General features: G+C 45.4%; 1 protein-coding gene across 3 annotated transcripts in view; it reads left to right on the plus strand.

Annotated features, from left to right (window-relative positions):
* Positions 1–22,536, plus strand: part of RBM6 (RNA binding motif protein 6) — a 55,348-nt gene that overhangs the window by 20,744 nt on the left and 12,068 nt on the right. For 2 of the 3 annotated variants that reach the window (XM_057407646.1, XM_057407644.1), the window contains exons 7-10: positions 18,179–18,253; positions 19,945–20,005; positions 21,085–21,153; positions 22,229–22,480. In XM_057407646.1, the coding sequence (XP_057263629.1) occupies positions 18,179–18,253; positions 19,945–20,005; positions 21,085–21,153; positions 22,229–22,480 (457 nt within the window). The remainder of the gene's footprint in view (positions 1–18,178; positions 18,254–19,944; positions 20,006–21,084; positions 21,154–22,228; positions 22,481–22,536) is intronic. The other variant, XM_057407645.1, reaches the window with a different exon arrangement.

A 22,536-nucleotide genomic window follows, 5' to 3' on the forward strand; every position in this document is an offset into this window, starting at 1 on the left:
GAGAGGTGTTTGACATGATCAGATTTGCTTTATTGCTACAGCAAAGAGCAGTAAGCGCCAGTCCTTGAATTGAGCTAAGTGCTAAGAGATGCTCAGTAAATCACTGTATGCACATGAAGAAGTTCTGGCTGGCCTTCAAGTGCTGCTTACGTTGACTCTCCCCAGCAACAGTTATAGCAGGCCTTCAGAATGAGTAGTTTTTTTACCGTGTTTCCCTTCCAACATTCAGGCATGGTGCTGCCCAAATCCTGCCAGAGGTGGGGGCAGTGGTCCCAGCCATGTGCTCTATCTGGGACATGTTAAAAACTGATAGGGTAGGAAGTCTTCCAGTTTTCCTTACTGCTGTACGTGTGTGTGTGTGTGTGTGCGCAGAGGAAACCTGGAAGATAGAGTGATTGGATGGGATCATCTCCAAAGCCTGCATGTGCCAATTTCACTATATTTTAGTAGAGCTACTGTAGTTTATACTTAGTGAAGCAAGAAATATGCTTTTTGGGATGAATGAATTTGGTCAGGAGAATTGTAACCTCTGGATTACCGCACATAGGTTAACTTCTTTAATTTGCTCTTGATTGAACTTGAAAGAAAATAGGCCTTCTAATTATTTAAATTAAAAATAAAGTAGTAAGATTTATATGTGACCTGCTGCAATGAAGGGAGCTGACTTTTAAGTTCTCAGTAAAAGCCAAATAGAGATACTCAGAAAGGGATTTGTGCAGTTCAGTTGTCCTCAGGCAGTAGATACCCAATTTTAATATCTTCCAGTGTACAGTTGTAAGATTGTCTCCTTAGATAGAGAATTAATCTGCATTTTTACAGGCTGCAAAAACCAAACCCTGTGTTAGCTAAGATGTAGATTCTTTGATAGTTATTTTCAGAAGGTTATCAGCTATCCCTGTCAAATTCAGTCGCTTGTGAGAGCATAAATAGCAAACCAGTGTCAGCTCACAGTGACATCCTAGTCCCTCACTAGTCAACCTGCTTCTTTCTCAGTCATCTGTTGGCTGGGAATAAATAGCTTTTGCAGAGATGGTGGGTTTTGTTGCCATTTAATGCATCTTCAACTGCCCCTGCCTGAAGAACAATTTGCTACATCCCTATATTTTATAATTCCTGCGTTGTGAAATCATTTTGTTTTACACAGCACATACCAGCACCCACTTTAAAATCATTTCCAAATTCCAAAATCAATTCCAAATTTTGTTTTACACAGCACATACCAGCACCCACTTTAAAATCATTTCCAAATTCACTAGCTACAGATTTACCAGGTCCAACTCCTTCTGTTCAGTAAGGCTCACACATGTATGTGACCACTGCGATTTGAGGGGGCTTCCTGTTAAGTACATCGTGATAAGGAAACATCCATCCTCTGTGTTGCCCTAATCTTGTAGGAGAGTTTTATTCCACTTGTATTAACTGCTGCAGCTAAAGTAATGAAAATGCCGCCCTTATTTAATTGCTTTGCCTTGTTGACTGTTGTGTTGGCAATTTATTACAGCTCAAGGGTTCCGTGTGATGTGTGTGGAACTGATGGATTGCTGTTAGTGCTCGTGCAGAGGTGTTGGGCAGCAGGTCTGGCTGAGCTGAGTGCTGGCTGCCCACTCTCCTGCTGGCTGTGGGGGACTATTTGCCCTGGTAGGGGAGGTGGGCTCTTGAGTTGCTTTGCAGAGCCTGGGTGCAGCCCTTGTTGCAACCTGATGGCAGGTGATGCTCTTGTTGGTCTTTTGTTACAAGTTGGCTGTTGTTTGATGAGGAGACCTTTTTTCTGTCTGTGATGAGCTGGTTTTCCATGGGGGAAAGACAGGTATTTTGAATGGAAAATGGGATTTCTGTTGCTAAGGCACATGGTTTCCCCTACATAATCTTTCCCCCTTTATTCTCATTTTTGGAAGGTTGCGGTGTGGTGTGGCATTTGTCTTACTGTGTTTTCTTTTCATTCAGGCTTGGTGTAGCCCCCAGATGGCTTCTTGGAAGCAACTTGGGGAATACATCCTATGGCTCTTGTTCTCCATAGGCACTGGGATCTCTCTGCGCTCCTTCTTGAGCCGTAAGAGAAACACACGTATTCAGATTGTTGCTGGATGTGAGAAAATCATGTGGGAAATGAAGTACCCTTCATGTACTGTCACTGTCACATGTCATTAAGGCAGGTGAAGGAGGAGAAATGGAGAGAGCCTGTCCCTGCTGCCTGGATGTTTTGCTGTTTTCACTGAGGTGGAGCTGGTTGTTATTCATATGGAAGCAGAAGGATTTAAGATGAGGAGCAAATAATTAGTCTTGACCGACTATATGGTATTGTCTCCAAATCCTCTCAGGCCTCAAACTTAGCAACACTGGCAGTGTATTTCCTGGCTTTTGTTGCTAGTAACTAACATCTTTGTAATCCTTTCCTCCTGTTTCTTAAGTAAGAGGGCAAAAAATGGGAGAGCTATAGCATGAACTTTTAAAAATACATGCTTTGTAAATCACTGTGGAGGTTTCCAGGCGTGTGCTGGAGCGGTTATTCCAGGACTTGCTCTTGTGCCTTCCTGCACTGAAGCTGGCACGTGTCAGAGCAGTTTCCCTGGTTTAGCTTGCTGAGCGCAGTGACACCTCCCTTCCCTGCCTGTTTCTTACTGGGGAGGCTAAGAGGGATTCTTACTGGATTGTGTGGGAGCTCGCTTTTCTTGAGCACATCCCACCGCCATGCAACTGGAGGCATCAGCAGTGTGTTGCTCCTGCTCTGAGCCAATCCCATTTTCTCCATTCACTGCAGTGCTTTTCTGCATTTAGTGTGAACATAGATAGCTTCTGGTACAGATTAGACTTCACAGGCTTTTCACTGTAGCTGTTGGTGTTAAAATCCACAAGATGCTGTGACAAGCAGGCAAAGCTTAGGACTTTCTGTCCTGAAAATATTTTGAGTAACCAGTCACAACTCTGTAGCTTCTGAGTTAAATACTGAAGGAGTTTGTGGTTATCCTGAGAATGTATCTGCTCTGGTGACCTGCAGCCTCAGAGTGTTTTTTGAAGCCTGTGGTGCAAGGAGCGTGTTGCAATCTGTAAAAGAAAATGTGTGTCCAAACATCAAAATCCTTGTTTTCCTGTCGGTAGGATATGCAGAGTTGTGGAATTAGGCATTTTTTCCTAGAATCTGCAAAATGCCCTCTGCAATGGAAGATGACACCTGCTTTAAGTGTATTTTATGGCCTGTCTGGTATCTTATTATTTACTTGCTTGACAATGTCATTCCATCTCTTCAGCTTTAACCTGCAGTTGAGGGTGATGGTGACAACTGAGTGTGTCCAAAAATACATTGAAATCCATTTGCATGTTAGGCTAAGAGTGCTGGAGATGGCCTTGCTTCTGATACGTCTTCCTTGGATTATCACTACACTGTGTTCTGCTTTTCTTGTGTATTAGGTGTGTGGATTCTGCTCAGGTTGTATCATTAGAACACATCTTTTCCCCTATTAAACCTCTCCTGCTTTTTGGAAGTGTGGATTTCTAGAGTTGCCTTTTGGATTTTTTCCACTTTGAGCATGTGTTTAGAGAGGGGAAAGGCTTGTATACCTAGGCAGTTTCTTCTGTAAACATCCTAATGCTTTGGGAACTATGCACATTATGGAGTAATTTTTATGATCCCAGTGACCTATAGAAAGTTCCCTTCATAGTCTACTTTGTAATCAGATGGGTGCATTTCCAGACAGCAGAGCTGATCTGTGTTTTCTTACTGTGTCTGACTCAGCGTGTGACCTTGTCACGAGCTCACCCTGGTCTCACATCACTGAGGCTCAACATGTTGAGTCAATCCTGCTTGTGTCTCACTGATAACTGCCTCGTACTGTCGTTAACTGGAGCTGTGAGCCTCTGAGATCAGTACAGAAGCCTGCAGGGGGAGGCTTCTCGTGCTGGGCAGACACTTGCCTGTGAATAAGCAGCTGGATCTGGCCTGTGACAGGGCTGGGAGTGTGGGTGTACATACGTATCCTGCAGGGATGTTGTGATAAATACACTGTCTGCTTTGCTGTTCGGAAGGACTGACTTCTCTGCATTCTACAGAGACCTTCCCTGTGCAGAGAAGGGTGGATTTTGTTGTAAATGTAACTGCCAAAAAATTCTGGTACTAAAAATACTTCCCTGGACCACCTTCTCTTCTGGCATCTTAACATCTGTCATCTCAACTGTTCAAGCTGTGTGAATCTTCTTAGTCTCTTCCATTGGCACAGGAGGTCATAAGACATCTTCTGCCAAAGACTTCACACACTCCTCCTTCAACCCTACAACTGCCTTCTTGGCAGCTCTGTCCTGCTTTGCCTCAGGAAGCAAACCGTGCTAACCTATGTATTTTAAAAGAAGTGCACTTTGAACTGGAAGAGTTGTGAAGCTGCATCTTCTTGCTCTACTTGTGTGATCCCAGCTTGTCATGTCCCTCTACCTCCCTGCTTTTATTCCAAAATCCTGTCCTCCTCTTTTCCTTCCTCCTTTTTCCCTTCAGCCTTACCCATGTGATGAGGATTGTATGCATTTGCTACTGCTAAACTGCTGCTGTGTAATGGGGTTGTCCCAGAGGACAGCTTCTGGGTGAGCTGCTCAGAGCATGCAGCAGATGCTTAAGAAGAATTCCTTAGAATCTCTGGTTGCTGCTGGGGACATAGGTATGGCCCAGCAGGGTTATCTCAGGAATCAAATATTGATGTATATTGCAGAATCATCTCTTCTGTGTGCTGAAGTTCACTTTGGCTGCTATATAAATAGGTTGTTCCACATAGAGAAGGGTGGGGAGGGATGCTTTAAGATGAAACTGCCCTCCCTCTGGCCCCTGGGCATTTATGTTGTGGCTATGGGTTTGTTGGGCTTTTTTGCCCATTGACATTAACAGATCTGTGTGATGATGTATGTCTGAAATACCTATTCTTTCCCTGTAGATATCAAATGCTTTGTCAAGCAAGTTTTACTCTGTTGGGGTAGATGTTCTATTTACAGTGCAGAAGCTTGAGCTGGCAAACATTAAGGAATAGTTGTGATTTCCTGAAATTCATTTGAATAACTTGATCCATGAGTGATTGCTAAGATAAGTGTCCATTCCTCCATTCCTCTGGCTGACTGTATGATCATGCAGTGCATCACTTACTCCTGCTGGGTACCACATGCTGCTGTGCATCATCCAGAGGTGCATGGGGCTTCATGTACATCATGGCTGTTGTGAAAATGGAGTACTTGAAAGCTTTTGCTTGTGAACATGAAATGCAGCATGTACCACAAATAAGTGTGCTCTCTGCCCCTTCCATAGAGCTAACCTTGTAACGTGGAGCAGTTGTTTTCAGAGCAACACCTAAGAAATAGCTTTGTTTCAGTCATTGTCAATGCGCAGTGCTTTATCCTGAGTGACATGGCATCTGGCACACTCATCCTTTGAGTTTGTTTGTAGGTGAGATTTTTGCCTTGAGCCAGAAGGAATTTGAAGTAGTCCTTGGGTGCATACGCAGAATACAGATGCTACCTTGTCTGTGTAGCTGTCAGGTCCTCTCCTCTTAAGGTGATAATGGAACAGTTGTGTGACAATGGAGGAAATCTTACTCACAGAAGCTATGAATAGGTGCAGTTTCACCTTAAAATGAAGAGCAGTGTTCTACTGCTGGCTGCTCTTTCAGATTGTATGTTTCTAATTGAGTTGATTTTCTGTGAAGATCTGTAGAAACTGTTAAATATATTCCTGTCTAACCGTTTGGAAGATGTTTATTATTGTAGTGTCAAAGTGCTTCAAAGGAGTATGGTAAATCAGCTGTAGGACAAATAGTGTTACCACAATTGATAGATTATGTACGTGGTGAGCTGGTGATTTTGGATTAAGATATAAAATCCCTTGATCAGGCTCCTATATGAAAGTTAGTAGGACTCATGCCACTAATTTGCTTTAATGCTTTTGAAGTCATCCCCTAAGTAAGCTGGTGACTAACAGAACTTCAGATGCGCTCTCAGAAATTCCCTCTGTACTCTTAGAAGTGGATGATGCTGATATGACTGAAGTTACTTAAAGGAGACAAAGGGGCATTGAGGGGGAAATGTCTGTATGGGCTCAGTGTGCATGACTAGAGGCATTTTGGTGAACACACCTTAACTTTCCTTTCCAGAACAAGACCGCTTTCCATCGTGATTTTTGCCACAGTGGTTTGCACGGGAGCTGTTGTGGTGAACAAGGCAGCGGTCTTCTCAGCCCAATCCCAGCAACACTGAAGGGAACACCAGATACGTTTTACAAGCCCGTGAGCCAGATTACAGTACTAAGACTCCATCTGGGCTGTTTCGATAAGTGGGAGCACACCAAAGTGGTGTTGCAATTTTCACTTGATGAGTCGTCTTTGTTAGCTTCAGATGTTTGTTCATGCTTTTATGCTATCTTAGCGGCGGTTGCTCTTCTGTTCCTTGGTGCGCTGTTGATGTTGGATTGCTGGAACAGGAAGGTAAAAAGTTGAGTGTAGAGGTTGAAAAGAAGTCAAACTGCACTCTCCCTAGGGTTAAGGAAGGCAGAAGCACCGTTTCTCCTCTTAGAACACCCATTCTCTGCCTGCTTCTCTGCAGATACTGTGTATTTTGTTTTTGCATAACTATGCTTATGATAGTGAAAGAGAGCTGCGATTCCCTCAGAGATGTGGATGTTAGTCTGTTTTCTTCCCATTGGAGTTTGTGTTGGGCCTTTTCAAGGTAAATCATGGAAGTCTGTCTACCTTAACCTGGGATACGTTCAAAAAGAGTACCTTGAATTTTGCCATTTTCTGCTCAGGCAAAAGATGAAATTCAGATGTTTTGAGTTTGAAGGTGCAAGAGCAAAGCTATGGCAGTCAGCAGCTTTTATTTGTGAATTTCTGTTTCCATTTGATTATAACAGGGCTGTTGATGTTTGTGGCTAGAAATGAAACATGATTACAGTGGAAAATGGGGGCTGGCATGCCTGAGTGGACTATTGCATCATTAGCCATAAGTCACAGTCAACAATGAAACAGGTATTTAACACAGAAGGACACACAGTGACTATCCGCCCCCTTCCCCTGCAGCCACAGAGCACTTCCAAGACCCTTATTAAAGCTTTAATGCCTACAAAAATCACAAGAAGCACTGTATGCTGCAGGATCAGAGATCAGGAATGTTGCTGTCATTCTGCATCTGTGTGGGACAAGAAAACACATTAGGTGGAAGGGCACCAAGGGTGCTAGCAGACAACAGCCCCCTGTACTTCTGAGAAGGGCACAAACTGCCCTTGATCCTCTCTAATTTCAGCTGGAGGAAATTTCTTCTTCCATCATATCTGGCAACCTGTTTAACCCAACCTGTGTGAGTGGGGCAGCAACTGAGAGGTCCTCAGTACCACAGTGTGACCAGCTTGCTGAACCTTTGGCTGTGATTGCTCCCAGAAGAGGGCAATAGGGGAAAATCCTGAAGCCGTTTTGTGCAAGGAGATGGAGGAGGGAGGTGGAAGGTTCTTCTTGGCTTCTGCAATGACAGCAACTGTGCAATGCGTGGTCGACTTGTTGCAGTGAAGTGTCTGATATAAAGTAGCACTCTGCCTTAATGTTTGGTTTGCTGTCCTATTGCACGGTGTGTATGCGTTGACAGCTACCAGATGTTGCTTCCAAGTGTCCTCTTGCATATCCCTCACTTCAGGTTACTTGTAATTTTGGCTAGAGATGTCTTCCGCAGGGTGAACAAAAGCTTCCAGAAGTAGACTCCCCAAAGGACAGGGGTCTATATCAAGTGTGTTGTGAAATGAATTACATTTTTTATGAGGGTCAAAGCTATGAAGCTGTAAACAAGAGATTTAAGTACTGAAATTTCTGAAACTGTCTTCTTTAGAGGAAGAGGGTGAAAGTAATTCTCTCCTGTTTTCATAGACGGCAGGGGAGATATCTTAGTTCTTGTGATGCGCAGTCCACGTCTTAGCAGGAAATTAGCAATATTCAGATGGGCTCCTTGTTCCAGATTTGAGCCAGGATGGCAGTAAAAGCCCAAGCAAATATTTGATGTGCTTTTCTGTCAGGATCTCAAGAGCAGACTTAACAGAGACAGTAATTTTAAGTCCGCAGAATCCCAAGATGCATTTTCATATCTGTAAAACCAGGTTGGGAAGTCTTGCTAAGAAGGTGTCTCACGATGCAAAGCTGTGCATTAATGATATAATGACTAAAGTATTTTACTGTTTATAGTCGTAGGTTTTGAAAGCCTGATTGATTCTTCTGAACTTGTGGTATCACTGGAGAAGAGAGCTGAGGTGGTTTGGTTTTATATCCGCGGCAAGATGTTCTTCTGTGCCTCGTCCATGTGAGATCAGCGTTTGTCTTCTACCACTACCTGCTTCTCTACCCATTGCACTAGCTTAGCTTGCCTGTTTTTCCTCTTTTGGGTGTGGACTGGACCCATCATTAAATGTAAGAAGTGAAGTCCAGACTGCGTAATAAACACCTCTTAGGGACAAGTAATCCACCCAATTCCAAGAGGAGCAGCTGAAAGCAACATGTCTCTGGTGCTCTAGTGCTTGAGATGAGCAGCTGCACACCAGGAGCTGCAGGCAGTACCTCTGTGTCTGTCTGGACTGAGCCATGTGTCGCTGTCTGGCTTGATACATCCCTGGGTATTAAGAGTCCCAAAAGAGGTTCAAGTGGCAATAGCTGAGCCACCCGCTACTGTGCTACTTGTCTGTCAGTTTAAGGCGATGTCTGTGTGTGCTGCTCCACTTTCTAGTCCCTTAGGGATTCAGCCAAGCTGGGGCACTTCTGACACAACAGGGAATCATGATCTGTTTCTTCCTCCTTGTCAGGGTTATTGTAGAAACTGATGTCCTGCATGCTCACTCTCTGACTAGACTCTCCTGGAGAGCTGAGGGCAGCTACCATAGCTCAGAGCCTGGATATTCACTCAGGAGAATTGCTTCTTCTGCCTCTTGCCCCCTGACAAGCCACTAAGCTCCTTTCTTCAACAGTTCTGGGGACTGCTGAGTCCCCAGACAGTAAGGAGGGATCTGGATGTGCCTCTGGATGTTGTGTAGTGCAGTTGCCAGGATGAACTTCTTAAACCTCCAAGCCCCTCTAAAGGAGGAGCTGCTGGGTCCTGTGGGGAGCTGTGACACCCACTAGTGGGACATTGCACCCAAGCAAGGCAGGCAGTAGAAACTCATTTCCTTCCAAAGGGCTCAGTAGCTCTGTTCTCACACTGTGACAGGTTTCTTGGGCAAATACTGACAAAAGAGGTTAAAGCAGCTCCTAAGAAGAACTCTCTTAAGAGGCAGCATTTGCTCAGATATAGAAATTAGTACAGGTGCCAGCCTGAAGATATGCCAGCTGCACTCTCATTCTGTCCAAATGTGACTGTTAAGGAGCTGGATATAGCTTTTGGTCAGGCCACCTCAAGGATGTGATGATGTGTTGGGAATGATCATTGAGAAGGCACAGGTAAGTGTTGTGCTGCTGGTAAATTTGTCCTGACAACTGGCCAGGGGTTTTTCTCTTATCCTTTGGGAGTCAGTATCAGGCACCCAGTTTTGCCATTAACTGGGAATTTACAGATGTTGAGAAATGAATTCCCCAAGGACAAAATCCTCTTTTTATCCGAAGCTGCTCCCTCTTCGTAGGATTTTTGGGGTCTTCTCCTTTCAGCAGAGAGGCTGCCCCACAGGAAGCTTACATGAGCACTGGCAGCAGAGAGAGCATTGCCAGTGAAGGCTCCGAGAGCTTAATTCAGTGGGTACATGTCTGGAGGAGCCTCTGCACTGCTCTCGCCTCAGTTGGTTGTGTTCTTAGTTGAACATTAGTAGACACTTGCTGCTTCACAGAACATCCTGCGCTCTGTTCACCGTGCAGGTCAAGCTATCTTGGAATTGGTGTGTAATTCCATGGTTACATGCTCCAGCAAAAGGACCTGCTTTTGTTTGGGTGTTGGGTCTTTAAAGGCTTCAAACAGGCTGAGTTGTGTAGGAATAAGTTTGCTTCTTTAAGGCAGAGCTTTCCAGACTGATTTTGCATTGGAATTCTCTTTAGTGTTTTGATACTGTGCTTCAAAACTGTGAAAAAAGAGCTGGACCTTTTCTCATTGTTTCCCAGCTTCCTAATGGCCATTCCTAATTGCAAAGTACCCCTGGGGGAAATGCACAGGAAGGTCCTGGGGTGCATTAGTGCATTGTGCTAACCTTCCTTATCTTTATATCATTTAAAAACATTATGGGATGAGATGACCTTTGAGGAAGAAGGTGGCCATATAACAAAGTATTGAGGATTATGTCCAGGCAGTAGAGCAGCCTTTTGGAGAGAGAAGGGAAATCCCTGTGTTGGGAGCAAAGGGAGTCTTTGAAGCAGCTGTTGTTCAAACACAGTGTCCAGGCAGTAGACCATAGTGAGTCAGAAAAGGAATATAGATGAGGCAGAGCTATGTGGACCCTTCCCTAGAGCCTTCTGTGGATAATGATACTCAATATGCTAAATATTTAAATACTCTTTAAGTTTTGATAGTTTAAGCACACTTTTCAAATAGAGGATTAGCCTGATTCATGCTTTCTTGGGAACAAGTGCTTGATAAAGACTCATTTAGGTTGGAAAAGACCTTTAAAGGTCATCGAGTCCAGCCATTAAAGAAGATCATATGCATGACCTTCTTTGCTTACCCCCTAATAAGCCCTTAACCATTCATGCTTCTCTTCAGCTGTGGATTGGGAGCACAGACAGTAATACCAGAGTGCAAAACTTGGCTCCCTTTGAGCTGTTATTTCCTGATGTCCCCAGGCCCTCACTGTCTGAACTTTAGAAAGTCTCTTCTGACCCCTTTGTACTGTATAAGAAAGGATTTCATTTTAAAATTTCCTCATTTTGTCAGTGATGCTGTAAAGCTGATTTGCAAAGGGTCCTCTTTGGAGGGTGGGGGAAGCTGGAGGTTAGTATTAGCTGGGCAAGGAGATGTTAGAACTTTTGGTGTCTTTGCTTCACTGGATGAAATAAAACTTTCAGATGTGTTGAAATCTCCTTACAGGGTGAAATACAGAAGCCATTCATACCACCTACCACCCAAAGCTGGCCTTAGAAGCATGAAGCACATTGTGTGTTTTCTCAAGCTGCAACACATCACTGTTATCCTTCCTGGAGCCGTAATTGGGAGCTTGCCTGTACCAACTGTTTTGGTGGTAGAGTTCTCAGAGTGGGACTGAGTGTGCTGACAAGTGGAGCAAATGCTGTGTTTAAAAGATAAGCACTTTGAGAGACCTCACTTGGAAGTGAACTGGAGTTCAGACTTCAGGAAATAAAATGTAGAGAGCTGGCATAGCCTGAAAGGCAATTTCTGTGTCTATTTGCAAGAAGGATGTCAGTGGAGGGAGATGAGTTACAGAAAGATACTGGGACTTGCTTCAAAAGAGTATGGCTTGTATCCAGGGAATTCAGAAATCGTAGGAAGAAAACTGGAGGTGTCTCAGCAGGCTAAATGAGGTGTCTGGAAAGAAGGTACTTAAAGGATGTAGACTGGCACCTTCTGCTAAAGGACAAATGTCCTGGATAAGCAGGCAGAAAGCAAGGCCTGAGGAGGGCTATCTAGGAGCAAGCAGAAGGGGAAACCTGTGTGTCACAATGGATGGTCCCAGTGAAAGGGGATGAAAGGAGTTTGAAAAACAGGCACTGGGTGCTATCTGAGATAAAAAAATCCTTACATAGCATCTTAATCTGTTATATTTAGCTACTACATCTTTAGGGCTCTCAAGTTATCCTCCTAATGCCTCAGTTCTGTGTTAGTGCCAATTGTGTTTAACATGCCCGTCAGCGATGTGCCTGAAATCATGTTCTGCTAACTCAGGATTGTTGTGACGTCTTTGGGCTCTCCGTCTCAGGCCTCCTCTGACCTTGAAGACCATGAGCCCTGAGCATGCTGTGCTGGATAGCTTCAGATCATTGTTGAAATGCATGCCTTGCTGCTAAATGCTTCGAGGTGATGCCACATGCTCTCCACCTCCGTGGCATCGCTGACGCCCAGGAGCCAAACGTCCTCCTTTTTAAGTGACCACGAACACAACACTTATGAATGATTCATGTCAGTGTTAATCTTGATAGAGACCTGTAATAATAATAGACAGCATAGTCATTTGGATACACATGGTGATGTAACCATTCCTCAGGGATCCACTGATTGTCAGACCATCTTTTTCCCTTGTATCTCGTGAAACTTCTATCATGACTGTCAGCTACTCAGCAGGAGAGTACTGGACCCTGGTAAATCAGGCCACTAAAAAGAAGTCCTTGAGCTGCAAATGGTTAGGGAGCTGGAGAAGGGGACTGAAAGCCTTGGAAAAATTCCCTCTACACTAGGAATGTGCTTGTAGTTACTGTTCCTGTAGGAAATGCCAGACTGCTGCAGTACCTTGCAGTAGGCTGGATCACTGTTGTTTCTTCGTCTCTCCACGTCATGCTCTGTTTTCTAAATGTTTAATTACAGATGGATTGTGGTTTGTGGGTTCACAGCTTTTCTCATCTGCTTTTTGTCAAAGGTAAGCAGATGTTCTGCCTCTTGCTCTGTAGAGTTGAATCCCTTGTGCAGCAGCTGCCAAGGAGCTCGGGGATAAAAACTTAAGCATATGGAAAAAATGGGATGGGAAGCCAGTTTCTGTGGCTGAGATGATCTTGTTTTGAAATATACCCAGCTGGTCTCTTACGTTCCCAGGTGTTGGCCCTCTGCTCCGTCCTGGGAAGCTGCTGCCTCTGGAATTCCACGAGCAGCTGGGTATGTGTGGGTTAGAGGAACCTTTGGTGCTTGACCCTGCCTGCTTGCTTTACCTGAAGATAAATATCTTGAGGGAGAGAGCCTTGTGCTCTCCAGGCTCTGCACAGAGATGAGCACCACGCCAGCGGAATAGGATCTGGCTATGTAATTTACACAGTGTTGTGGTTGGGGTTGTTAAATTTGCATTTATAGTCCATAGTCAAATAGGAGAAAACCTGAAAGCAGTTTGGTTAGTGGTTACACTTGGATAACCCTCCTGCTGCTGCCAGCCGCCTGTATCCCTGTGCTGTCCTGACCAGTGCATGTGGAGGCCAGGACTGGGAAATACCCTGTGGGTGCTGGGAGCATCCTGTTGTAGGAAGTGCTGCTGGGACCATGGGCTCCCTCTGCATTCCCAGGCTGCCTCCCCATGGCAATAAAAACATCATTAATCGGTTTAAGTAATTTTTAAATGATGGATGTGTAATGATTTTTGAATAACCATCCTAATTATAGTAAAGATGCATAAGAGGGTTGAATTAGCATCACGTAAGTGAGGTTAATTCTGGTTTTTGAATGGGACTGCTTTGCTGTGCTGCCCGTAAGCATTCTTTTGTCATAATCTTTGTATGCAATTTTGTATCTGTTTGCAAATGATATTTTAAGTTAATTTTCAACATGTGGAACCATGTCAGTCTTCTGACTTGGTTATTACTCAGCAAGAAGGATATCAGAACCTTTTAGTTCATGGCATGGATATTTTCCATTTAATCAAGCTATGAACAATATAAGGAAATAATTAGCTGAAGTGGTGTTTGGTTTTGTGCACGAGCCAGCTGCTGAAGGAGATCTGACTATGGTTCACTTATAGTGCACTCCCTTGGTTGCTGCTCTGTGGTTGTAGTCAAGGAGAAAACTTTGGCTTACTAATCTTTGTGGATTTGGGGTCTCAAGAGGTGAGCCCTGGTTCTGTGCCAAGAATGACCTGCGGCTGCTCCAGGTGTTGTCATCTGTAAAGCTGAGACTGACGACTGCTGTTGCACTGAGTCAGGTACCCATGGCCTTTCTTGTGCCACGGGACGGTGGCAAGCGATTACCATCCCACTGGAAGAGCCAGAGCACACTTCCTCCACAGCAATCCACAGTGGTACTGCTTGCTACATCCACTTCTCCATGCAGTTTTGGCAGCCTGGGTGGTAGCTGCTGAAGCCTGAGCTGTGGGGTAGGATACTTGGAGAGCTGTCAGCTCATTGTTAAGAGACTCTGAAGTGAGATTTTACTGCAGGTTTTAATGTTTGGCCAGCTTCAATTAAAGCAGAAGCCTGGTTTGATGTGCGGGAGTATGCCGTGCTCCGAAAGCTCTCCACATTTCACATTTTCTAGGTCACTCTTGGATGCTCTGATTTATTTTTTTTTTCCAAAGAAACAGTTAGCAAAATCTTTGACATTGATGATTTATATTCTTCTGTCATCTCAGTCTTGGAGAGCACAGAGATACTTTTTTGGCAAGTTCTCCCCCTCCTTAACCCCCAGTCATCATCATTAGAAGGCTGTCAGCAAGCATGAGAAATCCCAGCATGCCAACTGTAAATGCTAATTGACAGATAAGCAGCTGAAGTGGGTAGCTCGTGCCATGCCTGACCTGCAGCAGTCTGTCTCCTGGCCCTGTCAGGAGCTGCCTTGCTTCCCTAGGAAGCATGATCAAAGTGATCCGTGCTCACACACTGCACAACTCGGCAGCAGGCAGTGAGTTAGCTGTGCTCCGTTCGGAGCAGGAGGTGAGTTCTTGCCTTCTTAAACTAGTTTGATTGGAAAGATGTTAAACTAGAGATGAGTTAAAACCAGCCTCATGGGTGGGTGTTACATGTGCTAAGAGTGTGGTCTGGGTTTTTTTCTTACAGTTAGGCTTACCTTTACCACTTAGATCTTACTGATACTCTTTTGATGCTTCCAGTTTAACTGTCTTTGCAGACAGAGCTTGGAAAGTGCTCTGGTAACTCTGGTAGGAATTCTGTTGCCCAGTAGATGCGCAGCCTCCAAAGTGCTTTTGGAAGGATTTCATCACCTGTGGGCATCATAGCTAAGGGATCTTCCCTTTTTTTTTCCCTCTCTTGAAGTAACCTGTACTTGTGGGGTTTGCTCCTGCTCAGTGAAAGGCTCTGACACATTAGTACTTGCTGTGTGCTCTTTCTGCAGACAGGGTTTATGGATTCATGGCATCACTCTCTAGAACCACCTCATGGTGAGATTGCTCAGTTGATCAGTCTATTGCCAGTAATATTTGCACACTAGGCCATCAGCTATTATTCAAGATGATGCAGGTGTTTTAGTAGCTTTAGCTGAAATGGTTTGTACTGAATTGTATCACTTAGCTTAGAATCCAGCACTGCATCAGACTTCTGAGTGAAAAAACATGTCTAACTGTGTTTGGAAGATACCAAACAATAGCATAAATCATTGCTCCCAGAAGTAAAGTCGCAATGCTTTGTTTTGATGAATTTGGCATGGTTTTGATGAATTCAGAAAAAAACAGTAGAATCTGCTTGTGTCCTTGGAAATCCAGACATTTCCATGGCTGAGAGCTCAGTGTTCCATGACTGCGGAGCTGGGCAGCCTTTTAAACCCTTCACTGGTGAGTCAACTGTGTGTTTACAGCTCGTTTTGAGGGGGAGGTTCCTGACTGGGAGGACCAAAGAGACATTTCTGTAGCTTACTGATTTAGAGAGAAAAGGCCAAGCTGCTCAGAAGAACAGAAGGTTGAAAACCCACAGGAGGATTAACGGATGTAGAGCAGGTCAGTCGGTGAGAGAGGTCCAGGCTAAAATGCATGAATATGGAAGAGATGGTTACAGTCTAAGTGCCAGGTAGTACATCTGGCATACCTTTGGCATACATTTTCTTTTCCCTTAGCACTGTTTCCTGAAATTCGCAGAGAATCCGTGTGTTTTCACAAAGATCTGCTCAGTTGAAAGTGGTGAACTGAGAATTAGGGTATTATCCAAAATATTCTGTGGAGAAAAGGAAGAAGATAGAGATAAAAAGAACAAGCAGTGACAGGAACTAGAGGAAATAAAGGTTCTGAAAGTATTCTATAGTAACAAAATGGGGGAATGAGGAATTTAAAGTCACTGAATCCTGACAATGTGTGTCGTAAACGAAGGACTCATTTTGTGGTGTTAAATGATGATTGCAACCTTGAAAATGACTTTATCAAGAAGAAATCAGTAAGAGAAAGCTTGTTGGAAAAGTAAGCAGGCAGTCAGCAGGGTGCTAAGGAAATCAGGGAGTAATTATGCAAGTGACACTTTCTGCAGTCTCCAGGAACTGAATTTGCAGTAGAGACCAGCACTACACACAACATTTTCCATAAACCCAAAAATAATCTTAAAGCTTTCTGGCAAGTATTATCCTCAATGACTTGTATAGATGGATGAAGCTGTGTGATGGTTTGCCTTACTAGAGGATGTGTCCTCAGATCTAAGTTGTCCTTATTTCCGGAGCTCATAGGCAGGGCTGGAAGTGTCTGCTGAGGAGCTGCTGTTTCCAAGGGCTTCCCTGGACTCAGTGCTGCAGCTCTGCTCGTGGGGATGTGCACCCTGCCTTCTCTCCCTGCCTGCACTCAGTGGGTCCTGAGGCATGCATGGGCGCTTCTAGAGTGCTCTTCTGGCAACTGCCCATCTCCTGAGTGTGTGATGTGATGTGATATGATATGATGGGTGCCCTGCTTCGGAGAGGGAGCATGTCCATCTCAGGGGGACCAACAGTCCCAGTGGGACAGCCTTTATTGCCTCCTCCCTGTCCTTCTCACTTGTGTTTCCTCACGTGCCTTAAAGAAGGTGCAGACTTTCTCCTGGGCATGAAAAGCAGGCAATGCTCCACAATGTGAATAGACCCTGAGGAGATTCCTTGCATCTGAGGTTGCAGCACTGGGTGCAAACGCCAGCCCTCAGCAAAGTCCTAGGAATGGCTCAGCTTTCTGTAAGGCAAAGGCAAATCCATGCTAGAAAGCACTGCTTAAACTGCTGAAGAGTAGGAAGGAAACCCTTTGTGTATAGGCCTGGTAGGAAAGGATGGTGTTGGTTCATAAAAGGCAGGCTGTGGAGAAGGGAACTCTGCAACCCCACTGTATAGGCCAGTGTCTTTGGTCTCCAGCTTTCTCTGCTGCGGTTTTTTGTCTCAGGGTTTAAAGGATTATTGCTGTACCGCCGCTTAGTGATTCCCTGCCATGAACTCTTCCCTCTACTTTACATATTCCTGAGCATCTCCTTCATGTTCTGCACAGCAGTTTATGCATGGGTGTATCATGACTTCTGAATGATAACTCTGGGAGCTTGTTTTCTCATGTTCATGGTTTGCTCTGTTGGCTCTTGTGCGACTAGGCTACTGGGTCAGAGTACCTGGGAAGCTTCTCACTCATCAGAGCTCCCCAGGATAGCTTGGGGCATTTACAGCTCCCTGATATCTGTCTGTACCGTTCAGCAGTGGGCAAGAAGAGCAACTGCTCTCCTGAGGTTTGAGAGACCTGGGTCTGAGTCTCATTATTGTCACTGAGTCTCATATTGTGGTATTGGGAAGTAATGACTGCATGGTCTGACAGTACCTCCAGTGACATGAAATATCTCACAGCACCATGTACTTGCGGCCCAGCCTGCATCTTGCATGCCCAGGCATGGTCTTGTCCACAGCAGATGAGAGCCGCCAGTAATCCTTGCTGCTCACTGCTTTTAGGGGCTGTTCCAGGCAGGAGTTGGGGAACTTGCACCTACGACTTCATTTCATCCTTAAATCATCTACATTTCAGCAAAGCTTGTGGATTTGTTGGGCTCCTGATGTCTTTTCAAAGCATCATGCGTGGAGCTGAAAACAATGTGGCTTTATAGGCGGTGGAGCTCCTCCGCAGCTGCTGCACCAGTGCTCAAGGGCACTCCACCAAGGATTGGCTGCAGAGCAGCAGCTCTGCTGGCGGTGGAGCCAGTGACTTGCTACCTGCTGGCATACTTCTCTGAAGGGTTTCGTGAGTGACATGAAGACTAACCCAAGTATGAAAATTCTCTCACCTCAGCAGTGTTTTTCCTTGTATTCCTCCTCAAACAGCTGCCTTGAGGCCAGCCTGGTGGTGGCTGGTGTGAGAGAGGCTGTCCAGGTGCCCCTTTCCAGTATGTGGACAAAAGCAGGTTAAAGCAGCTTCCCTCTCATGCTCTGGTTACTCTGTCTCTACTCTTCCTGGGAGGTGGCAAAGCCTCTTCTGCCTAGTTCCTCTGGAGCTAACAGCTTTGTTACACTGTGCTAGAGCAGGATGCAGAGTTTCCCTTCCATGACAGAGCTCCAGCTAACTGAACTGGGAGACTTCCTCCCCTTTTCACCTTGTTTCACTTGTAAAACCTTTAGGAACCAGAGCTTTAACCCCTTTCTTTGCCTCCAAGTAATCTGTGTGTGCTGGGCATGTTCGTCATTTACCCCCTTATCTCAACAGGGAACTCTTTCGATCGGTGGCAAAGAAGTGACCCTTGAGTACACCCCATGCCCAGAGTTTTGGCGCTGCAAACGTGTAAGTATGTGATGAGAGCTGTGTTGTGCCTCCCCTGCTGGATCTCAGGGTAGTGAAGCAGGGAGGAGTGCGAGATGTTTGCTCTGTGGCTGAAGATCCTTAAGAGTGATATTTGTGTCCTGAAGCTCTTCTAAATGCTGTGGTTTTCCTTACCTTGTTTCTGACACCACCTATGTGAGTGAGTGTTGCTTTGGTACAGGTAGTCAGTGTTTTATATGCCGAGCAGTTTCTTCCCTCTGCAGTGGTTCCCTTTTAACATGTGGGGAAAGTAGTGTGTGGGTCCCTTCTCCTTAAAAAACAAAATGAGACAGTGATGCTGCCAACCAGGGTGAACAGGCTTTCACTCTGGTTCACATGTGTTACCACAGTGTCTTCACTGGCCAGGTAACCAGAGCTTTCACCAGCAAAACCACAAACAGTGCAAACCACCCGTGTCTCATGCAGGAACCTGTGATCTGGATTTAAGCGTAGTAAGCGCAGCAAGGAAGGAAGCATAGAAATAGGTGCATGTCCAGGCAGCAGTGAGTACAGATTGGAGGTGGCCCATTTCAGTAGAAGCACAGTTGGCCAAGGGCCTGTTTTGTTCCATGCCCTTCCCATGGTTCTCCCAGAATGGGCACTTTTGGCTGCAGAAGGCTGGGGGGGACTGCTAGAGCAAAGACCTAAAGTGCTAGAGCAGGTTGTTGCCTGCACTTCCCACCTGCCGCAGACAAGAGGTTGTGGCAGGGTAGGAAGGGATCAGCTGTAGTTATGCTCCCACCTTGACCACTGGACACACTGGGCTATAAAAACCCTCATCCAGGCTAACTGGATGCACTCCAGATGCCAACAGAGCCACTGCTCGGTGCTTGTCTGTGCTTGCAGTGCTTCAGAGATCAAGTAGAGACAGACGTTTCAGGCAGTTGTTTCTTCAACAGCTCTCTGTGTGACAAGAAGTAGCCATATTGTCCCCATTGTTTTTGTGCGTAAGTATGGCCTGAAAGAGCTTCCTTGTGCCCTAAAGCATATGCAGATCTTCAGTTAGAGAAAAAAGAAAATGGTATGAAAGAGAAGCAATGCATTTCCAAAGAGCTTGAACAGGAAGTGCTGTGTCTGGAGAGAGCTCTGAAGACGGGGCGCTTGGCTCTTTCCATGGTGGTTCTGTGTGGCATGAACATCTGAGCCCGTACACCCCTAGCCCTTATTTAGCTGATACATCTTCGTTGACTCTCCCTGTGCAGTAAATTACATCAGCATCTACAGTGTAGCTCAGATAAGGACTTTGTCACTGCTTTAGGAGTGAGTTGAGATTAGATGTAACTTTGAATCCTTTGAAACAACATGATGCTGGCAACATGGTGCCTAGCATGTAGCTTTTTGGTCCAGCATCACTTGAGAGGCTAACAGTCCCATCTTAATGTCTTCACTAGTCACCAGGGACTAGTGAAGTACCTCCATGGTGATCTGTGCTCAGAAGTTGTGTGAAAATCCTGTTTCCAAGGCAGTCCCAGCTTTAAGCCTTATGAGTGTTTCCTTTCCATTCCAGCCAAGGCTCCTGCTGCCATTACCATCCTGTCTCTCAGGCTCTTTGTGTAACCTTTCTGTGGCTGTAGTTACCTTCTGAAAGCACTGTGTCATGTAGCATTCTGGAGTAGATTATACCCACTGCCTTCAAAACATGACTTCCTCATGCTGTCCGTCTTCCATTGCAGTGTAAGGTGTGTACAGTGGGCTACAGATCTTCCTGCTCCTATTGCAAGCTCCCAAGAGATGGTGAGTATATCTGGTCCCTGTGCTTGGTTGGTTAGAAGTTTCATCTGCCCTGCCATGTAAGTTTCTCCTCTGGCTTCCCTGTGGTATCCTTCTTGTTTGACTATCTGGGCAGTGTCAGAGTGTTACTAGTTTTGCTTCATTTAGACCCTTTTCCCTGTCCACCCTAAAGATGTTACCTGTGGATCTGTTGCTACCGTGTTCTCTGTTCTTTTGAGGCTTGGTGGACAGGTGTCTTGCTGCACAAAGCCTTTCCTTTCTGTTACTTTAGCATTGTCCTTCGTCTGTGGAGTTGCAGGTTGTGTGTTCTCCAGCACTGTGAGCTAGTACTGCTGGCCCTTGATGGCTTCCCCTTGACTCACCTTCCCTGGGAGATACAGCTACATAGTTTTGGTGTTATTCTTTTGAGGCTCTTAGATTAGAGGTGAATCCAGGATCTGAATTGCTGAACTCTCCTTGCTGACTGTAAGAAGTTCATGGAAAGGAGTTCTGCTCCTCCAGGAGCTTTTCCTTAACCCTGCTAGCACCTCTGCTTTTTGCGGTTGGGAGGGCATGAGAGCCAGAGTACTCTCTTGAGGAACTGATTTCCTTGGAATGAGCAGGTATTCCAGGCACTCTGTAAGCTTTGGCTCTGTGTGTTTGAGCAGACTGCTCATGTTTTGCATTTCTCACCTGCATACCCCAGACAGAAGGGCATTAAAACAACTGCTGATGCAGAATTCTCTGTTTACTGAAGCACTGTCCCCATGGTTATGCCTTCCTTGCACTGTAGCTCCTCTGTCAGCATTATGAAGACAAAGCTGGCCCAACACAACTGTGGGTTGTAATAAAACTGCCGAGGAGCAAATTAAACAGAGCCTTAAGATGCTGTGAAGACAGATTGTGGCGCATGCTTCTTACTGACCTGCTTTTGTTGACTGTGAAAACATGTAGGTAATAAGGTAATCTCTCTGCCCTTTAATTTCTGGGTGAAACAAAACAACTTTCTAGGCATATACAGTTGTTGCCTCAGCTTTGCATGAGTTCTTGCGTGCTTTGTGATTGATGGGCTTGAAACAGACTTTAATATGCCTCTCTTACAGGGAGCAGAGCAGGCCCAGAGTCCAGAGGTGCTTCTGAGGGAGAGGACACACCAGCTGAGCAAGAATTCAGTAAGAGAATTGCTCTCCTCATCTCTGGGGTTGTGCTCATGTCTGCTTGGTTTGCATGGGCAGTTTTCTCAGCTGTATGTGCAGACTGGATTCATATGCAAATTTTATGTGTCTCATCAAGTATAGCCAAAACTCTGCACGCTGCAAACTGCAGATGAATTGATGTAGGTCTGTCCAACACAAGCTGTGCTTACAGCCAAGCCAGTCAGCGTCCAGCTTTCCCAACATTTATGTGCAGAATCTCTGTGTGTTCTGCCATGCTGCCCACTGCCCAGACAGAAGAGAGTGGGGAGGTGCTTTGGGGGACATTTAAAAGTGAAGCTTCACTGTGCCAGGTTTTGCACTCTTCATTTCTTTCTTTTTGTGGGAAGAGACTTCAGCAGCAGGTGCAGGGCTGGTGATGTCTGACTTTGCAGCCCCACAGCTTTGGTAGGGATCTCTTCTAAAGTGAAGGCAGAGGCTTCAGAGGCCTTCAAGCACAGAAGCTTGGTGGGATTTGTCTTCTTTGTATTGCACAGATAGGTGGGGGGAGAAGGGTGTTTCCACATGTCTTCCTCATCTGTGGTAAGTAGGTGCCTGATAAAATCAGTGTATTATGATGCATTTCACTTGGTTACCATAGGGGCCTGAACCCAGTTTTCCTCTAGCATACAGATAGAGTGGCATTTACTAGTTGATACTGTTCAGCTATGGGTGTTCAAGAATGCACCAGGAATAGTAAGGATATCACTGCCATATAGATTGTTCTCGACATAGAGGGAACATATCCAAACCAGTCCCTGATTCACATTTGCTCAGTCAAGAGCCAATCCTAAAAGGAGCCAAAAAAGCCTCCTGTCTGACAGGAGAGGTCAGGTAAAGGAGCCCAACATGAAACAAGGCAGTGGAAGGATGAGCAGTATCTAGTTTGTTCTTTACACACCTTGTGCCTGCAGAGTGTTAAGAGAGAGGATATGCAAAGGGCAGAACAGGTTAGCCTTTTTTGAGGGGTGTTGATGCAGTGGTCAGAAAATAGGAGAAGAAAAACACATGCTGAAACACTATGTAGAACCAGTCCATTTCTTCTCTCTAATAGCAGAGACAAAGCTTGAAAAACCTGAGCAAGAATTATCAGGACCACCAGGATCTCCAAAGCAGCCTCTCCAGCCTCCGGTTCCCGCTCCACAGCAGGAGTGTCAGCCTCAGGAACAGGAGCCAAGGAAGAGAGATGAAGGGAGAGAGCGGCGGCCTTCACAGGAGAAGAGACGAGACATGGACCGGCACCAGGAGCTGCCTTCTCGGAGAGAAGCAGAGGAAACCACACCACAGGATGGTGGAGGAAGCAGAAGTGAGTGGCACAGGGCCCAGTTTTTGGGTTCCTCTTGCCTGCACTCCCGTGAGGCT

This window comes from Pezoporus wallicus, unplaced genomic scaffold (assembly GCF_028554395.1).
Source record: "Pezoporus wallicus isolate ANWC-B61680 ecotype Strahan unplaced genomic scaffold, APGP_CSIRO_Pwel_v1 contig_3568, whole genome shotgun sequence".
Lineage (NCBI taxonomy): Eukaryota > Metazoa > Chordata > Aves > Psittaciformes > Psittacidae > Pezoporus > Pezoporus wallicus.